Source organism: Syngnathus typhle, linkage group LG21 (assembly GCF_033458585.1).
Source record: "Syngnathus typhle isolate RoL2023-S1 ecotype Sweden linkage group LG21, RoL_Styp_1.0, whole genome shotgun sequence".
Taxonomy (NCBI): Eukaryota; Metazoa; Chordata; class Actinopteri; order Syngnathiformes; family Syngnathidae; genus Syngnathus; species Syngnathus typhle.
The window spans coordinates 8,261,907-8,282,707 of NC_083758.1; the positions used below are offsets into that span (position 1 = coordinate 8,261,907).

Genomic DNA, 20,801 nt, shown 5'->3' on the forward strand with positions numbered 1-20,801 from the left:
AAATGTCAGCCGCCATCGCCACGCGTCACCTCGCCGCGATTCCAAACAATCAACCACTTTTTAGAACCCCCGCCCGGCGTGTCGCTCGGAGAGTCGATGCCGACGCGAGCCGACCGTCGATGAGACGCGACCTTCCGGCAGAGGCACAATTAGCACGGAAAAGAAAGCAGACCGTGTTGCTCCAATTGTCCCTTTGCTGCGAGACCACCCAAAAAAAAAACTGCTCATGTCAGCGAGAAGCTCTTAACAGGCAGGAGATTGGGTTACCTCCCTCTTGTGTCATTTAAGCGGCCTCCACTCACGTCGACACTGCGCTACCCGGCTCGTTTATCAAACAAATGATGCGCTTTTATCACTCCCTGTAGGAACACACACACACACACACACACACAAACACACACACCTGGTCTCTTACTGGCCGTCTTACCCGATGAAGGGAGAGAGGCAGGCCCCTTTGGGCGTGAGGCCGGCGGCCGAAAAGCCAGGCGAGACGGCGGCCTTGCCTTGGGCGCCTCAAGTGGAACACGCTGGCCAATTTGTTCCTGCACCAGCACGACACGCAGCGAGATCTGCTGCTTGTCAAAATATTGAACAGCTGATTGGACTTATTGATGAGGACTGAGTGACCTACACAGAGCAACAAAGGCTATTTGGAAAATTCCACCCTTGAAGCCTAAACAACAGGGGAACTGCTCCGATACCACGCTACCGATACCAAAAGGGATGCTACACAAAAGTCTCAGAAAAACATAGGTAAGCGGCCATTTTAGGCTCAGTTCGTTCCGTTGTGCTGACTCTTTTGAGGGATTTTAAGAATGTCATTATTATCGCGATGAGAACTACGAAGGGCAATTTGGAACAAGTTGAAAACGGGCTTTCCCGTGGCGCTGCGTCGCCGCACGAAGCATTCGACTCTGAACGCGCCATTAAATCACGACACCTTGTTTGGCGCGTTATGAAAGCCACAGCGAACATTCCATCAACGGCGCTAGGCAACATTTCAATGTTCACGTCCAATGTGATTTGGACCTTATGATTTGCGTGTCGTGCCTTCTTTTCAGGCGCCCGTGAAAAAGGAAGGAGGAAAAAGAAGGAAGAAAAGGGAGGAGGAGGAGGCGGAGGCCTGCAGTGTCTGCAGATTGCAGGGCGGCAGATAAGAGCAACGTTTTATCGCTTCTTTTCAAGAGGCGGCACGGCCACGAGCTCCTCCGGCGAACAAGAAGAAACCCTCGTCGAAACAAAAAAACTTGCGGGGAATAAATAAAGATGACAGCTTTAGTGCGAGTTAGCCTCGTGAAATTTTCATAAGACTAACGCAGCAGCCTGGCTCCGATGAGCATCTCGTTAACAGCGAGGAGCGAACAAAACTCTCCACTTGAATGAAGACACACATGATGCGTTGCTTCTGAAACGGCTCACGTTAGTTTGAAATCCGTTTGCCTTCATTTGAAACATTTGACGATTCAATGTTTCTACATTTAGACGCCGCACAAAGAGGTTAGCATGTGTCGTTAGCGTGCTAGCATCTCTCCTCCTCTCGAAAAAGTAAATCTGCTTCTTGTCTTTTTGGAGATCTGGATGGGAATGAAAAGGGAGGAAGGAAAGGGGAGGAAGAAAGAGGGGAAATGATCCCGAGTGCGGCAGCTGTGTGTGTCTATAGGGAAGAAGAGAAATTTGAGCTTTTTTTTCATAGTTATTTGGAATGCAAAACTTGTAAGATTTCTGATTTATTATCAGTATTCTATTAGTTTCACATTTGAATCAATCACCAGTTTGTCGTAAGTGAATTGGACTTTTCGCACCACAGTGCCAACCGGTGGTCTTGAAAGGTTACTGCAACATTTTACCTCCATCTAAAATGGCAATCCATGTGCAAAACAAGACTCCTCACTAAACGAGCGTGTCCTTTGCAACCCCGTGGCGTGACTTGGATTTGAAAGATGGAAAACAAAAAACGGGAGTCGAGGAGGCCGTGAGAGGGTGTCGATTAAAATCACATCGCCGCCCCCGCCGCACATTCAATATTCAGCCGAGTGGGAATTATCTATTAAACATGACCGAGGCACAATGTGTCGCCGTGATGAGCAAGACGCCTTACTCTGCGCTTTTTTTTTTCTTCCTCTTTGCATATTTGGACGCTGCATCAGTGGCGATAAGGACGCTCGTTTTATTGCCATTTGGTAGCCCTCTATTAGGTGCAACTGACAACTGAAGCAGACATGACGAGTCGATAGATACTCGTACTGTAGCATGCGATCGCTCTCCAAAGGCCCCCTGCACGAGGCCTGGAAATGAATTGAGCAAAAGTCACGAGCAGACATGATGAGTCCATGGAATCCATCCATTCCATGGAAGCCAAAAGTAGCCATTACAAGTCCACCAACTAATGTGTCCATCCCAAACATGACAAGATGCTCGAAATCTCTCCAGTGAAACACAACGGTTGCAAGTGGACCAGGACGGACGGGCGGGCCTTGAAACTCAAGCAGTCATTACCGATCGATGACAATCGATCTCTGAAAATGGCTCCCTCGATCTGGTGAAACTCACCCACAGACAAGCGGACATTACCTTTCGATTCGACCCTCGTTTACAGCGTGTACCTAATCAAGTAGCTCCTTGCGTTATCTTCACCTCTTCATCAATCAAATATTTAACGCAGAAGGGCGGATCTCGCCGCATTATGCGCCGGCCGATCAATATGCAAGCCATGACCACACACTCTTTAATACGCAATGTGGAACGATCAATGGGTATCACATTCCATGGGCTCTTGAAGGCGCAATCAGCTTTAAATGAGCGCTTTCATTATTAAAGCGCCATCAGCGGAACAACATGAAAGACCTTCTCATCGACAGGAAAGCGAGCGCTTGTTTTATCACCGTTTGGTACCGAGCGCTCTTCACACTAATAGACTATTGACATTTTGCCACATATTTGCAAACGGACTTTTCGAGAACAAGCCTGCGTTTCAAAGACTAATTTGGCTTTTTTAGCGAGTCTTCCGAGAGCCTTTCGCGGACGTGCCTGTCGTAGTAAACTTGTACTGATATTGATCAACTTGAATTTTGTCTATTTCATTATACCTAGTCGATTGAAAAGGAGGACATTGATGTTTTCATTTTGTATTTGTTGGCTTGTCGTTGATGGTGTTGTTATACCGAATGTGGTTGATATAAAAGAAAAACGTAATGCCGACATTTGTTATTTTGCGGGACACCAACTCATGTAACAACGTCAAACGCATATATAAACATATTGTCATAGGAAGCAGTTCACCAAATGTCTGAAAAAAAGAACGAAGAATCACTTGAGGAAGTGATTCGTTCGCTCTCGTTCACTGAAACAATTCGTTCTTTTGAACGAATCCTACACTCACCGGCCATCACTAGTCCATTGGCTCGCACTGTGCAGCAGGTAGACAGACGCTGGCGTCCTCCCCGACGGCTCCCAAAACTACGCACTTAGACGACTTAAGAGGAACTGTTTTTAATACAAGTCCTCGAGTTGGTTTGTTGCTCGCTATCGTAGAACAATATCAACAAAGGTGGCTTACCTGCATGTTGTTTTGTGTGCTTTCCACGCAAAAGCTGCTGTCCAAACTGCCACGTTGGCTGCCGGTCGGTCGTCTACCTGTACATCTCGACGCCAACATATTTTCCAAAGGTCCTTCTTTTTTTTTTACAATGTAGTATTACGCTTTTGGTGACTAGAATAAGGTCGACAAGTGTAGTGAGACGTAATATTATATTGTAAAGCTAATTTAATATGTGCTTTGAGTTATTCGAGGGTTGCACAGGTGAATTAGATAGTGGGTGACATGGGTCATAGAAATTAGTGGAGTGGGTGCAGTACATCATGTTTCCCGCAGAGGGCGCGCACCCCGTATAGTTGAGGATTCTATTACTGTTTCGGTCCTTCAAATCATGGTCAAAACTGTTTTATTGCTGACGTCATGTTATCCAATATATCTACTGAAATTTCACATTGGATTGCTGGTTTGAAATGTACTTTTACTATTATTATTTTTAATAAACATTTGTTAAAACTTGTCTGGTGTTTTATTCCTTGTTTTTATATTCGCCAATCAAAACAAAAATCAGACATTTGGTTAACTGCTTTATATGACAATATGTGTATGTATATCTACTGCAATTTCACATTAGATTGCTGGCTTGATATTTACTTTTGTTATTATTTTAATAAACATTAAAAACCTGTTAGAGCTTGTATTCCTTGTTTTTATTTTTTTGGGCATGAAAACAAAAAGTTGACATTTGGTTAACTGCTTTATATGACAATACGCACATGTGTTTTACATTGTGTAATGTGTGTTGCTGTCCCCCCAAATAAAGAGCAAGTAGTAAATTACACATTCTTGACACGTACAAAAAAAATGCATCAAGTTATTAGGTACACCTATTTTCAAGTGTCCCTAATAACAGGCCATTTTGTTAGGGAAATAGCATGGTCAAAGGTCACAGGTGTCAAGCTCTAGTCCTCGGGGGCCGCGTTCCAACATGTTTTCCAAGTGAGCCTCGTTAAGCGCACCTGCGTGAAAACTTTTAGCTCCTTTCACGTTCTGTAGTGGCTAAAACTTTTCACGAGGGTGCGCTTAACGAGGGAATGACACGGACACTTCATTAGGTACGGTGCCGTTTTCAAGTGTACCTAATAACAGGCCACTTTATTAGGGAAATATCATGGTCAAAGGTCACAGGTGTCAAGCTCTAGTCCTCGGGGCCGCATTCCAATTGTTTTCAAAGTGACCCTCGTTAAACACACAAGCGATTTTAAAGATTCAGTTCACTTGAGAACTGGAATGCACATCATTAGTACAAAAGAGTACAGACGAATGATACGACTCAGGTAGAAGTAGCCGACTGGTTATTGTCACGGGTTCTTACTCGTTGGGTACCTGGATCGATCCCAGGTGTAAGTATGCACTAATATTGTGCATTTTACCCTGTATTTATTTATTTCCCTCGTGATGTGTACCTATTGAAGTGTCCATAAGCTGTACTTACACATATTATCATATAAAGTTTTAATTAGCGAATATAAAACCAAGAAAAAAAAACACCAGACAAGTTTTAACAAATGTTTATTAAAAATATTAAGAATACATTTCAAACCAGCAATCCAGTGTAAAATTGCAGTACATATTGAATAACAATATTTAGGCGAATATATGCATACACGTTATTTACAAACTACAAAGAGACGCATATTTTCTCCATTTTTGCATAATGGCCCATCGTTTCATGCAATAAGCTTAGCCGTTCTTTCTTTCCGTAACTTTACAGAGTTCACGCCAGGAGGGAGACGCAACACCTTCACTAACTGATCCGTTGATGCACGGGAAGGAAAAAAAGGAAAGCAGGCAGGTGCCCCTTTGACGATTCGTTCCCTCACTGATCCGTTCTCGCGATGAACTGGCATTGCGAATCACTCACAGATTCGTTCGGGAAATGCAATTCATATTTTCTTCTTCGTTTTGTTTTACGGCGAGATGTCACTAGCTTCAATGGGCATTACCGACACCTACTGGTTGAAATCATATGAACTGAAAACATTTTCGGAAGTGATTCGTTCACTTTCGTTCACTGAAAAGATTCGTTCTTTTGAGTTGGATTGTTTCCACTGGGTGTAAATAAAAAATAAATTTAAAAAAGCTGTATCCGTGTGTGTGCGTGTGGGGTGGGATTCGTTGAACGATTCGTTTGAACGGATCTTCTGAGTAAACTGATTCTAAGGATTCGACTCACCTAAAAGAACTGGAATGCACACCACTGGCAGGGAGCCAGGCAGGCCTACTCGAAAGTTAGTGGCCAACAAACCGGATTTGGCTTTTCGTCATTCCTCCCTTCTGGCGGGGAAGCTTCAAAAATCAAATTGACAACAAAAGCGCAAAAAGGATTATTCAAAGGCCGTCTGGCTGCATTGAAGACTTGAGTCGACGCATGTAATCTCAATCGAGCTTGCTTTTGCTTTCGTTTCGTCAAATGGACCGACCGGCGAGGTTTGTCGACACTTTGTGCGCCAGTTGTGCAGGGCTTCCTTTGCATGCCACGCAAACGTCTTTGACTTTCTCTTGCTTGCAGGAAGACCAAGAACGTCAATTACTTCGAGTCGATGGACGTTGCCTACGACGGTGGGCCAAATAGTGACAATAGGACGTAATGTAGACGCGTGTTGTATGTATCCGACACATATGGATTAGCCGGACGCTAGATTAACTGCACACAGATTAAGCGCAAAAAAAGCGTTAGCATGAACACAAATCACGAAAATGATTGTAAAATGTGTTAAATCTTGTGAACATCAATATTCAATGCAGTACAATATTGATTTGAATCGTTGGCACCCGTGACTTTGGTTCCCTCGTGTGGACAAAATGAGTAATGCAATTCATGTTTGTTAATTTTTGAGCCATGGCACAAATTTCACATCAACAAACAACAGTACAATTAAACTTTACTCTTTAAATGTCAGACGAAGATTTTGTGAGCGTGAAACCCCCACCCGGCAAGAAGCTCAAACAACAGGAGCACCACAACACATCAAGCCAAAAGGCCACCCAGGAGATCCACCAAAGCAGGTAAAGCAGGAGACAAAATGGACGCCAAGTACAAACCTTGCAGTTGCATGACTCTAAAAATGTTTTCCAGAAAAGCTCCAGACGAAAAGCTGCTGTCTCGGGATCTGGAGGCGGCGATTACGCTGTCTTTGCTAGATAGCAGCAACACGGAAGGGAGGACACAAGTGCCTCCTGCTGGTCAAGGTGGGATCCAATGTGTGACTGAAAATCATAAAAACTCCAACCAAATGTCATTGTGATCTACAGCTGATGAGAACACAGACCCCGCTACCCTGCACCGATCCAACTGCAGCGTGGACGCGTCACTTCTGGGTAAATTCACCTTTTTTTTTTTTTTTTTTAAAACAAAGTCGCTCAATTCAGTTTTTCCTTAGGTTTGGATGAAATCTCCAACGAGAAGCAAAGGAGATGCCCACAGGATGACGACAACGACTATGAGCCCAAACCGACGCCAGGTAGCCCCCCCCTCCCTTCCTCCATTGCGCGTTTATTCGTCTTAACGCAACTGCTGTTTCAGATCCGGCGAGTGAGGAGGACCTCAGTGAGGACGAGGAGTTCACGGTGAAGAGCAAGCGCCAGAAAAAGCAACAGCGCGACCAGCGCAAGCCTCACAAGCGTCCCGACGGCGAAAGACGGCCGCCCAAGCTCAAAGCGCAACCCAGAACAGGTTCCACTAACTTTCGATTTACAACAGGGTGACATGGTTCCTCCACATTAAGATGGCAAACAAGGGTGGCAAGAAAACCACTTTAATTGTGGTCTTACTTTAACATGTCTTTTCAGCATGCGCGGCACCCTCAACGCCCACGCCGAGAAGCCCCCCGATGCTGAAACCCGCCGTGTCCAAACCGCCAGTCTCCGTCAGTCCGACGGGAGCCAGGATTCCGAAATGGAACCCACCAGGTTATTAAAATTGCTCCAAGCATACGGAAGAAAAAAGAAGTTCTGAATTTTCTGCCACACCTTGCAGGTCAAATTGGAAAAAGTCCTCCTTCATCCCAGAGTCCCACCGCAAGGTCTCTCGGTCAGGGTCTTCGCCTGGGACTGTCCCGACGTGTCCGAGTCAAGCCGCTGCACCCCGGCAGCGCCGCCACCTGACCACAGAGGGAACAAGTTTAAGTCCCAAAACGCATGTAAATATTCTTTTGAAATCAACAAAATTGTTTTTTCTTTGAAAATAAAAGTCAAAGACAAAAGTTACTTGGTCAGTGTATTTTTACCAGTTCAAAGTGTTCTCAAACATAAAAACAATAAATACCATTTAAGGATGAACCAGTGCTAGAAACTTTCCATTGATCAACTATTAAGATTGTATTTGAAGTTGTGGCAGCTGGCGCCTTCTGGTGGTCACTAATCAGGATTGAAGGTCCAATCAGCCAGTCAACGTGGTGTCCTTTTTATTCGTTTTATGTCTTGCTGGAGGTTGGTTACACGATGGGTAAAAAAAGTTCATCACTCGGGCGTGACTAAGTTCAGGCAAAAGTGTGGTGCTGTCCATCAAGTGGTCCAAAAGGTTCCACTGGGCTCTCAGGAGTGAGCCGAAACAAAAGCGTCCCATTTCTTCTGCCACGCGGCCTGGCCGGCGTCCTTGAGCTCCGCCGGCAGCGAACTGTACCTACGAGAGCCGCAAGGAAACCGTTGTTAGCGCGACGGCGCCGACCTCCAAAGAAATGACCGCCTGCGATCTGACGTGCGGTGGCGTCACCTGATAGAATTGAGCGCCAGTTCCTTAAGTGTGCCCACGTTGGCCTTCAGGCCGCCGATACCCACAAAGGCCTGGTAGAAGTCGTAGGACAAGCCCGATGTGCCGAACATGGACGGGTCGTCCGAGCTGATCACCATGGGGTGGCCCTCCGACATCAGCACCGCCGCCGGGTGGTTGCGCATGTCCGAGACCAGCTTCAGGACCTGCTGGACATGTTTGCAAAGCTGGTTAGAACACAAATAGAGGGACAATTAAAAAAACACAAAGGCCGCTCGGCGTACTGGACCTGATTGGAGATGGGGCACACCTCCACCGCCACATTGCTCACTCTGGAGATCTCCTTGGCGAGAGGGTGCTGCGCCAGAGCGTAGCCGTGCCCGATCCGGCTGGTGTTGAACAGCAGGGCGTCCAGGATGTTCTGATCGGCCTCCGTGCCTTCCTTGTCTGCCGAACAACACGCATGTAAATCTGATCAAGTCATTGAACTTTGTAATGAATGGGGGGGGGGGGGGAACCTACCGGTTTCTCCCGCGTGAAAGAAGAAGGGCAGCGCGACGCCCAGCCGGTCCGGCAGCGTAAGAGCGTCCCTGAAGTACCAAAGTGGCCTCCCGCTGTCCTCCCGGCCAACCTGCCGCACAAGACGAGAGCTACCCTCCGTGTTACATGGCTACAGCAGAAAAGCTCAATGGCTACCAGGTCAAATCCTGCCACCACGTCGGGGAAGTCCCTGCGCAGAGCTACCGCCTCCTCCACGGCCGCCTTCACCACAGAGAAGCTCGATGACCTGCAGGCGGTCGGCGGTTTGAGCGGCGGATAGCAACGAACGCGTTGGAGCGCGCGCCCACCTGTGCACGGCTACGATGAGGCGAGCGCCCAGAAAATCGGGATGGTCGGCCACAAACTTCCTGGTGATGTTTCGAAATGTCCTCAGCGTCCACGTCTTGTCGTGGACGGTGCCGTCCAGCTCGTACGTCTGGAAGGAGACGCGACAAAAACATCGTGTGCCGTTCCTGCTCGTCATATTCTCCACCAATGCTGAGACAGACCCTGGAGAGGCCGCTGCGCAGTTCCAGATACATGATGTTGTCTCGGTGCAGCTCGAGCAAGCCCTGCGGGAGGTAATCTCTCAGGACGGGGGCGTGGCCAACCAGCCCGGCGCTGGCAATGAAGGCGCTCTCAAACTTGTTCCACACGGCGTCCTCGTCCGGGTAGTCGCCGTCCGGGTCGTCGGTGACCAATGTGAGCTGGCTCATCAAGCTTGAAAGCGATCCAATATTAGCAAGTAGTAAAGTTGAGGCGCGAGCGTGCCGGGCGCTACCTGCGGTCGAAGGCGTCGGCATCGGCCACCTTGGCTCGGAGCGTGCTGAGAAGCTGCCAGTAGAAGCAGTCCCAGCGCGGGTACGGCCGGCGCAGAGAGAAGACGAAGCGGACCGAGTTGTCCCACGTGAAGCAGGCGTAGCAGTGCGGCCGGTACGTGGCGTTCTTCACCAGCCACTCGGCGCTCACCAGGGACGAGCTGTGGATGTGCAGGGCGCCGCCTGCGGGTGGCTCGCGTTAGCTCTCGGTCGCACGACATCGTTGCTCGGCACCCCGGCCGGGTCACCTTTGGGCATGTTCTGCAGCAGCTTGAAGACGGGACTGTCACGAATGAGGCTCCTGGCCTTGAAGAAATGGACGGCGGGCGGGAAGGGCTCAGCCGCCATCTCGCGCTCCTTCAGCCGCCGAAGCTGGTCATCCAAGCGCCGCTCGGCCGGCGTTAGCGCCACACCGCCGCCCGTCTGTCTGGACGCCTCCTGGCGCATCAGCAGGTCCCGCCGGCTCGGGTCGAGCATTCCCAACGCCGCCGCTAAGCACAGGAGGGACACTGCTGCGCTGAGGAGGGAGGCGGCCATGCCCTCGGAAGCCACTGGGAGGCGCTGTTCACTATTAGAAAAGTGTCAGAAGAGCTACAATTGACCAGACTGACGAGTGTTTGAGTTGTACACAGTTACCATGACAACCACATGGTCACAAAAGCAGATTCAATTTCTTATCCAAATCAGATGTTTTTTCCCATAAAGGATCATCTTAGTTGTTTGTGCCGCCCAAAAAATGAACAAAAAATAAAAAGTTTCCCTTTAGCCCAAAATGTTTTTTTTTTGGAAGGGGGATTTTGGTGACATTCCTTGTCAATGACATCACAGTACACACAAGACAGACAAGCAGCATGAAAAGGCAACGTTAAAAAAGTCAAAGTACTCACAAGAAGCGATGCGTCCGCTCTGCCGTCTTCTCGCACGACTGCGCTTGTCCCGTCCGTCTGTCCCTGCCTAACAAGTCAGCAAAACACTGGGCCCAGTAGAGGCATTTTTGTCTGACAAACAGCATGTGATTAACTAACGAGCCCGGCATGAATGACGAGTGTGTGTGCGCGGGCTGCGAGGAAACGCATGACGTGGACGTAGTATTACCGTTCATAGAGTTTATTATCTTATTGTACATTTACAGCACGTGACATGTTCACACACAGCGTTTAGACGGAACAGCTCATATCCAGACGGTGGAAGAATAAATTAAAGTCCTTTAGCATTCTAACTTACGTCATGACGGTCACCCCGCCGTCCGTCCCTGCTCTCATGTAACGGCGGCCTTCCTTCATGCACGGAGGAATGCAGCAACACCAACACACATACATACACACGCACACGCAATCACACACACTACTACTAATAACGGCGACAAAGCACCCCTTTTCGCAGGAATGTGACCCAAAACAATAGAAAAGGAACGCAATAGAGAAACAAGGGGGCGGAGCTTCTCAATCCATGAACTTGCGGTTGGGGTTGGCGCCGAAAAGGGCCACTCGGACGTCGGGCATCATCTGCGGACAAGGCGACAAACACGGACAAACGACGGATTGTTTGGCAGCTCTGATGGAAAATGATCAATATCACAAGATCATGAGACAAAACGGGGGAAATAAAATAATTGTGTGTGCGTGGAGGGGAGACAGTCAGTCTGACAAAAAAACAATTCGATTAATTCAAAAATATAATCAAATTCACTTGATGTTGCTGAAAAATGAGTGCAGCTTGTTGTTTGCTTGTTACCTGCTGAGCCAAGAGGTCCAGTCTGCTCTCCAGCGTGTTGGACACTTTGATTTTGCCGTCTCCGTTGTATAGCTCGATGCCTCCGGAGCTGTCGAACGGCTCCGTTTGTTATTTGCTTCATGCGAGGAAAGCCCCAAAAAGCACCGCAGCGCCACTCACATGTCGGCAGCGAGGAAGTTGTCCTGGTCGATGCGGACCTCCAGGTTGTTCTTCACGGACGCCTTGTAGATGGGGATGTTTCTTTGGATGGAGGCCTGCAAACCGACGAGAGGTGCGGCGATGCGATGATGTCATTTCCGGAGAGGAACCGGAAGAGCAAAGACTCACCTGCACCATCTGGATGTCTTGCTTACGACATCGGATGGTCACTTTGGACTCAAGCAGCTGATACAAACCCTGAGGAAACAAAGTGGACCGTGTATAGGTTGGATGTGTGACATCGGGAGCCAGGCCCGCAATCGCTCCTTGCGGATGTCAAGCGCTGGCTAACCTGCAGGATCAGGCCGTCGATCAGCGCGGCGTACCTGGCCGGGTCTCGCGCCACGTTGGCGAGCCGCTGACGGGCCTCGTTCAGCATTTCCTGAAAGTTACGGACGGTTAAAACACAATTCGGCGTCACTGACGAGCACGCGGCTTACCGCGATCATGTCGTCCCGGGCCTTGAGGACCTTGAGGCGGGCCTGGTTCATCAGGTTGGACATTTGGCTGTTAAGGAGACAAATGACACACACGTTGGCTCGGTTTAGCCTCCTACGTGGCCATTGTTGTCACACAGTGGGCCATTGTGCCTAAACGCAATCACGGGGAAAGGCACCGTGCCAGCAGCGCTCACATTTTCTTCTGCTGCTCGATCTGCTTCTCCTTCTTCTCGTAGTATTCCATGATCTTCAGACGCTGCGTTTGCACCAGGCGGCCCTTCTCGATGTTGAACTCCTCCTCGGCCTGCAGGGGGAGACGGACGCAAGTGGCTACGTTTATTTTACCAGCAAGGAAAGAGTCATCCATCCATCCATACCTTGGCGTCAATCTCCTCCGCCTTCTCATTGGCCTCCTGCTCAATGAAGGCCATCATGTGCTTGATCTGCAGATATGAAGGGGAAAACCAAGGCCATTTTATCATTCATTTTAATAGTGTTTGATTGGACGACCGAAATATTTCGTGACTTCCGGGCTGTGAAGTGGCTGCTTTTCTCACAAGTGTGAAGAATGTTTGCGTCCATTTCAGTCACTGATCGTGAACAGTCGTCAGAGTGTCAGCTTTAAAATTCCACATTAACTTATACATTTCCTCTTGTACTGTTTATACACAGCAGTTCCTCATCTGGCCTGTCATGTGATTGTCATGTGATCACTGGTCAAGATGACTTCATCAGTCTACGTTTAATAACAATACAACACGCCCACACACACACAAACACACAAAAACAGGAAAACACGCTCATGTTTTTATTCATTTTATCATTAACCTCCAGGAGCTACCTCAATGTCATTGAGCGGGAGGCTAGCGGCAAACAAAACACCGGAGTAAACACACCAAAAAGAATTATAACGGTGTTCTTCGCAAAATAATGTGTTTGTGAAAGATATCATTTTCAAAATAAAATAAAAAAAATCGAGGTTACCTGCTTCTGAACGTCGGCATCGCTGAGCGCCATGGTCGCTACTGCTGCTGCTTGCTAGCTCGGGCCTGCCATTCAACGAACACACAAATGTCAATAAAACCTCATTAAAATGCAGCACTGTATAACACACAACTCTAGCGCTACAATCGAGCGACATTTTAATTCACCCGAAAAATGTGCGGTGGACAACAATTGAGCTAATCCAAGCGGTCGTGACTCGAAAGAGACGTCTTCAATACAAATGGACGGTCAGCTGACTGGCAAAGTCACGTGACGACTTCCTGTTTTATGGCCAATCAGGCGCAAGGGGGGCGGGAATGGGAGAGTGACGTTTCTATCGCGTCGATAAATGAATCAAAAGTTTGTTTTGAAATGAAAAGAAATAAACCGGTCATTTGTGTTGCCTTAATGAGACGCTAAGTAAATTACAAATGATATATCGCATCCAAAGATATTATCAAACACCAAATTTATACTAGACATTTTAAAGATCCTTTTATCACAATCCTGAAGGGATCTTCAACTTAAATGTGTACAAGAAGAAACTCTGGATTTCTATCATTAACTCACAATTGTTATTGTTTACACCCAGGTTAAAGTCTGATTAATGATTCAAGTTTCCCCCCCCCCCTCCTGCAGAGTCACCCATAGCAGATGCATGGCCAAGTGTTATGTCATGGATTTGGAAGGAAGAGCGGGCGGGTTGAGAGAGAGAGAGAGAGAGAGAGAGAGAGAGGGCGAGGGAGCTTGAACATTGTGTTATTTGTGCATCAGATACCTAGCGTGCATGCCGCTCGCCTGGTGTGACTTTGTTTCTTAATTGACACTGCACTCTGCTCTTCCAACACGTCTGCCAGACCACCGACGACATACAGGTATGCTTGGTGTTTCCTTTGTGTGAGTAGAAATGTCATTTCGCTCTATTGTCCTTTGTGTGCTGTGTGTGGACACACAAAAGGTCACTATGGGTCAAGGGCAGACGGTAGGTAACCTTGCACTTGAATGAGCGCGCGAGCCTCTTTATTAGCGTAACGTGAACCGAACCGAGTATGTACTTTTGAATCGTGACTCTTTGCGGCCGGGATGGGAGCGATGGCAATCCAATTAAAGTAAAGTTAAGGAGGATCACAAAGTGTGCCTGTGGGGGGATTATTACTGAAGCTGACTTCACAGTTGTGAAACTCTTCTTTGTGTGTCTGTGTGTAGTATACTGCCCCCTGGTGATGGAGGCGCACACAGCAGAAGCAAAAAAAAAAAAAAAAGATGTGGCAATTTAATTCTTTACATTTGATGCAATTGTCATTTTTAGGGATTATTCTCATTCCAAAATACATTTTGTCAAACTGTATAAGCAACCTGCAGTTGAGTCAATAGACTCAATAGCTAATGAGCTAGGGTAAGTGATGATTATGAATCCCCTTTCAAGCGTGATGTTTATTTTGCTGCGATGCTTAGCAAACACGAGGCGACACAGTCGCGTCTATTCTGGGCTCGGGCCGGCCGGCGGGCGAATACTTTCCACGGTCGGCGTCGGAGTCGTGACACGCCGGGTGAAGTGGAGTCACCTTGGTGTCATGTTGGAGGCACGCGCATGATGGAAACTTTTAAAAAGGAGCAATGTCTTAAAATAAGCCCTGCAGCGAGCGGATATTTCCCCAGGATTTAAAATTCATGTTTGTGTGTGAGGTAGGTGATATTATTTGAGCTGTAATTTGGAATATTCTCCTGAAAACGGCCTTTTTTTTATTATTAAATTAAGCAAATTAAATTTATTGATATGCTACTTTTTTAAATTTCGAGTTTTAGCTTTGTGTGCTAACCTGATTGCGTTGCAGTGGCCATCCTGGAGGGGAACGCCCCAGTCGAGTCCGGCGAAGGGTCCACCGCTGCCGCCATCCCGAGCCCCGAACCGTGGCAGAGCGAGAGCCTGCTCGCTGAGTCGTGGTCCACCATGGGCGACGCGGACCGCGAGGACGCCAAAAGCCTGGACAGCAGCGACGGAGGAGCTGCAGCGGAGAGCAACTCCGACATGGTACACCTGGAGGAGGAAGAGGAAGATGAGGAGCTTCAGACCAGCGTGTTGGACCTCCAGCTGTCGTCGGAAGAGTTCAAGCAAATACGACCGCTCACGTCGTTGCCCGTCTTCCGTCTGGAGCCGCCCTCCGCCACCTCCACGCCGCCGCCCTCCGTCGCCGCCGAAGAGCCCCCGTACGCCCCACCGGGCCTGCTCCCTCCCTCATCCGTCCTCCCGCCAGCGGTCACCCGAGATCATCCCTCGGAGGAGGACTCCAAAGCGGCGAGTCCCGCCGATCTGCCGGCGCTGCTGTGCGGGGGCGCCGCTTTGGTGGCCGTGGTGGGCGTGATGGCGTATTGTGCCGTGGCCTACTGCAAGAAGTAGAAGAAAAGAAGGATTGACATAATGTCTGTCTTCGGAATCATTCACTCATTCCCTACTCTCTAATCGCTTTCGAGGGAGTGTCCTATTGTGGACCTGACACCCATGTCAAGGCCAGGCTTTGCTACCTCAGCTCACGGCGGAGCTCATGGCCTCGACAGTACCAAACAACAAGAGAAATGATTGTTTTTGTGCCTTTGGTGTCTCTCCATCATGGAGCTTAATCCGAAACCCTTTACAAAAACGTTTTGTTGTTTTTATCGAGGGGGGACACACCTATAAATGACATTTCTGTTCTTTTCAATGGGCAAAGATGAATTGTGTTGACACGAGTTGAACGCTTGCTCAAAGAACAAAATCTAAATAAATGATATCTCCAGTCAGCATTCTCGTGTCTCCTTTCCAAAGTCAAAAGGGACATTAGCAGCTCTTTCCTGCCATCTGCTGGCCACATTATGAATGCACCCAAGTGAGCTGCTCTTCAACTTTTCCATAAGAAAGAAAAGATAATGCTGCTTTTTTTTTTTTTGTGGGTGTGTGTGTGTGTGTGGTTTTCTGAGATTGACTTTGCCACACTTCTTCATTTTCACACCGGGTGACTGTAACAAATATGAAAGAAGAACAATGGTGCGGACCGTGCCATCGTGCAAGCGGCTATTGAAAGAAGAAGAGGAAGGATTGCGCTCGCTTCTTTGTTTGGATTGATAAGAGGGAGACAAAAAAAACCACACACACAAACACACCAGAAAATAGACCGCACCTGCAAATCCAACTACCGCAGTTTCATTAAATTGATACCAGTGGTGTCAATTAAAAAAAGAAAATGGTGCTTTTCTCTGGGAACTCTCTCGTGTCCTGCCCTGATGAAATGAGCGCCAACTTTCCCAAAAAGAAAACAACACGGCGCCAAAACACCTGCACGCAGCCGTCACGCTTCAGCCGCCACCTGACACATTGCGGTGGCTTATTTATGGGGGCGGAGCCCTCAACCCCCTCTGCAACCCCCCACCAGGAAAGCGGTGAACAAGTATCGGGAGCGAAGCTTTGCGGTTCTTTGTGTAATCAGCCGTGACAGTTAACACACACACATTTGCAAGTCAATGAGGCAAGGTGTGTGAGCACAATAAGAGACGACTTTGTAATGAGTAAACACAATGATGTATCATATGGCGACTCGACTGCGGCCTCCACCTCCTTTTTTTTTCTTTTTTTTTTTACACGGTTGAGATCCGGGTGGCCACTTAACAGGCCCGAAAGGGGAACTTGAGCGCCAAGTCGGTTGATAGTTAAAACGCGGCGCCAGAGTTAAATGAACTTCTCAAAAAAAAAACGTGTTTATTTGAAGAGTTGTGTGTTTGACACATTGGGTTGTGTTAACCATTAACATCGATTAGCACAAGAACTAGCGCAATACAACAAATAAGAATGTTCATCCGGTCGGTATCTTAAACTTTTGTCTCATATTCTTCTTTTGAGCCGAAACCCATATACAGCAAAAATTAGTTCACCTTGCTGTCCCGATACTTTTGGAGGACACAGTGCATATTTTGCTGTTTAATAAAAAAAACTAACGGTGGCTTTCCCCTCCACCTGTCATGTTGTGGTTTTTATTCGATGGCGATCAGCCGTGGTTGAGGTTGTCATGCAAATTTACTCGCGGCAGTTGCACAAAAGATAAAATACTTCCGATCAATCGGGGGGCTCAGATTCCCAGCACAAAAAAAAGATTCATTGTGGTTTTTTTTCCTCTCTCTTAATCTCGATACTGGCGTATCTACTGTATCTCTGCCTCCCGACAACACGCACAGGAAAAAAAAAAAAAAAGAAAAAAAAAAAAGAGAAGTGTATCACGGCTGCGTGTGACGTTAACGCATTTAAATCGAGCGTCCCCCGACTATTTATGCCAGCCGACAGGTAGCGGAAAATGTTTGCTACCTGTCCGAGGTCGGCGTCCACCGATGAGGGCTGGAATCTCCTCGCCCCGGGGCCACGCTCACTCCTACGAGATGGTGAGAGCACACAACAATGCACTTGGAATCAATCGGGTCCATCAAAACTTTGCCGTCGCAGCACTGCTTGGACAACATGGAGCAACACTTCCAGGATGCCATCGACGTTATCCGGCGGCATTCCTCTCATCGCCACTACGACTCAGGTATCCCGCCATTTCATATTTCTTTGGCGGATATTTTGGGAGGCTTTTTGAGTGATTTATGCCTTCTCAGAGTACGCGTACTACGACACTCAGCAGTGTCAGATGTCTTACTGCCTGGTCGGCCCTCACCCTGACGTGGCGGCGACCCCCGGTGGCGACTGGTACGACTCCGGGCCGGTGAGTCATAAATAGCGCCTTGTAAAATATATTTTAAAAAAATACCAATAAATATACATATCGGTTCATTGGGAATATGAGTCCAATTATTGGTTTGGCAGCAGACTTGGTCGCAGGTGTTGCCCGTAGTACCGCCGATGCAAAGCGAACCCGCCGACGACTTGTACTCGTCCCAACGGCCGGCGCAGAGGAACGGCCGAGGTGACTTTTGTACATGGCGAGGCGCCGGTAAAGAAACGTTCCGGTCCCTAGCTTCCATTTTTTGGTCACGCAGGTCGCAAGAAGCTGCGCCTGTACGAGTACCTCCACGAGGCCCTCCACGACCCCGACATGGGCGACTCCATCCAGTGGAGTGACGGCGCAAGCGGCACCTTCCACTTTGTGTCTAAGAACAAGGAGCGTTTGGCCGAGTCCTGGGGCCAGCGTAAGGGCAACCGCAAGACCATGACCTACCAGAAGATGGCCCGGGCGCTGCGCAACTACAGGCACACGGGCGAGATCGTTAAGGTGCGGCGCAAGCTCACCTACCAGTTCAACCCCGAGGTCTTGCGCAGGTTGGGCTCAGGACGGGCGCCCGGCGGGACTTTGCCTAGCCCGGTGGCCGCACAGAGCTACTGCGTCCCGTCGGCACCCGACTGGCAGAGTTGGTACGCCGCGCAGAGCCTGGCGCAGGAGTTGGAGCATGTGGGCGCTTTCGATGCGCTTTGTTGAAATACTTCAGACTCTACCTGCAGATTTAAGCGGACACCATGACCAAGTTTGTCAAATTGATGTTCCCCCTCATCCAAATCAACCCATAAAACTCTATGATGTTGTTTTCACCTTTGTTTAAAAAAGAAAAACAAAAAAGGTTAAGGCTCAGATGGCTAATTTAATCAAACGTGCCAATTTTGTCTTCACATAAGAGCGCATGACAATATCAGGGAAAAAATCCCGTGTTTTCATGTTGTATTTGAACGTTTGACTATTTGTCCTTTTCAATAAACGTCCCATCGCCGACTGGTGCTCTTCTTTTCACTTCAAATTTGTCAGAACAGGAGCTGTTGAGGGCATCGATGAATGTCACCTGCTGTGTTCCTGACAGACTTGATGAACCAGTTTGTTCAGATAAAATGTTCAGAACCTCAATTTCCTTCTGACTGGCGTTTATTTGTTTTTGGGAGAGGGGGGCCTATTCATGGTAGACCAAACTTTGTGTTGACAACCAAAAGGGGCTTTGGGGACTGACATTTTTAAAGACGGCCGTTGTGACTTTGTCGACACATCCTGTGAGGAAAAATATGGCCGCAAGTGTTTTTTTCCTGACAGAGTGGCGGCGGGCTCCAGACGGGGCCTTATCGGGGCCCAGAGGGGAGGATGTGGTCAGCCTTTCTTGACGGGCTGCCGCTTCTGCTGCGGCATGGAGCTAGCTCATTGTTGGCGGCGGGTTCCACCACGCTCCCTTTGGGGGGGGGGGGGGTATAAGAACGGCGTCCCCGCCGTACTTTCGACGCCTTATTCGGATCAACTAGACCGGCGGGGATGGTAATGAGCGATAAGCCACATTACCCTCGCAAAATATCGAATCGTTGACTCTTAAATGTCCTGCAGGATTCTTACCAGGAGGCTCAGTCGGACTTGGAGGTCATTTTAGAGTTTCTGGAGGAGTACCACAGGCACAACACGGACGATGGTAAGAAAGCAGCGTGGTTGCCATTGGCGACCTCACATTTGATGTAATGTCGACTTTGACAGCGACTGTGCAGCAGGACGCCAGCGCCGTAGACGACCAAACCCGGGAGCAATGCTGGAGGCCTTCGGAGCCACCTGTAAGCTTTTACGCTATTTGAAGATTGAAGTATGTTTTGCTAAAATATTGCTGTAGTGATACAAAAATATTTGTCATTTAAAAAACAACAACGGCACATATAAAAATGTTCAAAATTCGTATGAACTAAAAAAAATGACTTCATAAAAAAAATACATTGAAACATCACGTGGTGTTAATTACCCAGCTAATTGAATGTGACTTTTCAAAGGCGCCCTTTTTAAGGTCGATTCAAGCTCACATCCCAAAAATGTAACCAATAACTCGATTAATCGCCGAGCGTCAAAAGCTGGCTTCAACTTTTGTCATTTTGTCTGCCTGCCTGCGCTAGAGCATCCCAGGTGGCCCCGAGGCGATGCCGTGCGAGACGCCCGCTGCCCCCGTGACCACCAGACAATTAAGCAAACAGCAGGCCTCGGCGGCGGCGGCCGGCGGTGAGTTCTCCTTTTTTCCCCTCGCTCACCTTATTCCGGTTATTGCCACGGGGCGCTTGTCGCCTCAGAGCAAAGAGATCGTAAACAATACAAGCGCTTTTTTTTCCTTCTACCATTTATTAGATAACCGCAGTGTTTGCTATGCTGCGAGTTATTTTCTGGGAATTGTTGCTTTTGAGGAAATGATTAACAGTCAATGTGGGTGTTACATTGTCAGGGATCTATTGTGCGTGTGCCACACGCCGGCCACCACATTTGCATACTGGCAAACCTCAGCTGCAACTGGTTCAGGTCTGGCTTGTATTTAGAACTTGGGTGGGATTTGAAAAATATCTAAAAAAAAAGCCACTGACCGCTTCTCGCAGGTAGGAAGGTCCGTCTTTATCACTTCCTCTTCGAGATGCTGGAGGACCCCGCCATGGCCCACTGCTTGTCCTGGGTGCCGTCGTCCTCGGGCGTCTTCCGCTTCTCCGCCCACAACAAAGACCAGCTGGCGGCGCTGTGGGGCCAGAGGAAAGGCAATAAGCGGCCCATGACCTACCAGAAGATGTCTCGGGCTCTGAGGAACTACGCCCGCTCTGGCGAGATCGTCAAGGTGAAACAGAAGCTCACGTACCAGTTTGGCCAGCACACGCTGATGTTGCTGCACAAGCATCGCCGGGGGGTAACTGTAACGCAAAGCGGGCCGTGAACACATCTTCGGAGTTGAACATTATACATATCAAGTCGGGTTTTTACGTCATCTCGAATAAAGAGAACAATTTGTTGCTTGAACCAAAAGGTGTCACTCGAGTCCATCTGAGCACCCGTACTCGC

At 48.4% G+C, this 20,801-nt stretch overlaps 5 protein-coding genes across 9 annotated transcripts; 3 read left to right on the plus strand and 2 right to left on the minus strand.

The window, feature by feature from the left end:
• Positions 1–5,773: 5,773 nt before the first annotated feature.
• Positions 5,774–7,801, plus strand: rad51ap1 (RAD51 associated protein 1). Its single transcript, XM_061268467.1, has 9 exons — positions 5,774–6,022; positions 6,105–6,154; positions 6,496–6,601; positions 6,672–6,784; positions 6,848–6,913; positions 6,976–7,056; positions 7,119–7,268; positions 7,385–7,504; positions 7,572–7,801. The coding sequence occupies exons 1-9, from the start codon at positions 6,006–6,008 to the stop codon at positions 7,697–7,699; spliced, it is 831 nt and encodes a 276-aa protein (XP_061124451.1). The 5' UTR covers positions 5,774–6,005; the 3' UTR covers positions 7,700–7,801.
• Positions 7,799–10,787, minus strand: ada2b (adenosine deaminase 2b). Its single transcript, XM_061268464.1, has 10 exons — positions 10,549–10,787; positions 9,910–10,229; positions 9,625–9,844; positions 9,353–9,563; positions 9,152–9,279; positions 9,000–9,090; positions 8,826–8,934; positions 8,593–8,750; positions 8,307–8,509; positions 7,799–8,216 (listed from the first exon to the last, which is right to left on the minus strand). Exons 1-10 carry the CDS (start codon positions 10,785–10,787, stop codon positions 8,129–8,131), a joined length of 1,767 nt encoding a protein of 588 aa, XP_061124448.1. The 3' UTR covers positions 7,799–8,128.
• On the minus strand, positions 10,753–14,979 carry atp6v1e1b (ATPase H+ transporting V1 subunit E1b). 2 transcript variants are annotated; one of them, XM_061268473.1, is made up of 10 exons: positions 14,838–14,979; positions 13,018–13,082; positions 12,411–12,476; positions 12,228–12,337; positions 12,034–12,100; positions 11,886–11,975; positions 11,723–11,791; positions 11,555–11,649; positions 11,396–11,483; positions 10,753–11,166 (listed from the first exon to the last, which is right to left on the minus strand). In XM_061268473.1, exons 2-10 carry the CDS (start codon positions 13,048–13,050, stop codon positions 11,104–11,106), a joined length of 681 nt encoding a protein of 226 aa, XP_061124457.1. In that variant the 5' UTR covers positions 13,051–13,082; positions 14,838–14,979; the 3' UTR covers positions 10,753–11,103. The 2 variants fall into 2 exon arrangements, with proteins under 2 accessions (XP_061124457.1, XP_061124456.1); XM_061268472.1 differs by lacking the exon at positions 14,838–14,979 and adding an exon at positions 13,185–13,327.
• Positions 14,980–17,306: 2,327 nt separating this feature from the next.
• spic (Spi-C transcription factor (Spi-1/PU.1 related)) lies at positions 17,307–18,455 on the plus strand. Of its 2 annotated transcripts, none has more exons than XM_061268468.1 (5): positions 17,307–17,421; positions 17,483–17,567; positions 17,638–17,744; positions 17,846–17,945; positions 18,019–18,455. In XM_061268468.1, the coding sequence occupies exons 1-5, from the start codon at positions 17,371–17,373 to the stop codon at positions 18,453–18,455; spliced, it is 780 nt and encodes a 259-aa protein (XP_061124452.1). In that variant the 5' UTR covers positions 17,307–17,370. The 2 variants fall into 2 exon arrangements, with proteins under 2 accessions (XP_061124452.1, XP_061124453.1); XM_061268469.1 differs by having other exon boundaries at positions 17,849–17,945.
• Positions 18,456–18,848: 393 nt separating this feature from the next.
• Positions 18,849–20,755, plus strand: spi2 (Spi-2 proto-oncogene). Of its 3 annotated transcripts, XM_061268475.1 has the most exons (6): positions 18,851–19,268; positions 19,335–19,416; positions 19,479–19,552; positions 19,883–19,985; positions 20,203–20,276; positions 20,351–20,661. In XM_061268475.1, the coding sequence occupies exons 1-6, from the start codon at positions 19,266–19,268 to the stop codon at positions 20,519–20,521; spliced, it is 507 nt and encodes a 168-aa protein (XP_061124459.1). In that variant the 5' UTR covers positions 18,851–19,265; the 3' UTR covers positions 20,522–20,661. The 3 variants fall into 3 exon arrangements, with proteins under 3 accessions (XP_061124460.1, XP_061124459.1, XP_061124458.1); XM_061268476.1 differs by lacking the exon at positions 20,203–20,276 and having other exon boundaries at positions 18,849–19,268; positions 19,490–19,552; positions 20,351–20,755; XM_061268474.1 differs by lacking the exon at positions 20,203–20,276 and having other exon boundaries at positions 18,853–19,268; positions 20,351–20,755.
• The last annotated feature ends 46 nt before the right edge of the window (positions 20,756–20,801 follow it).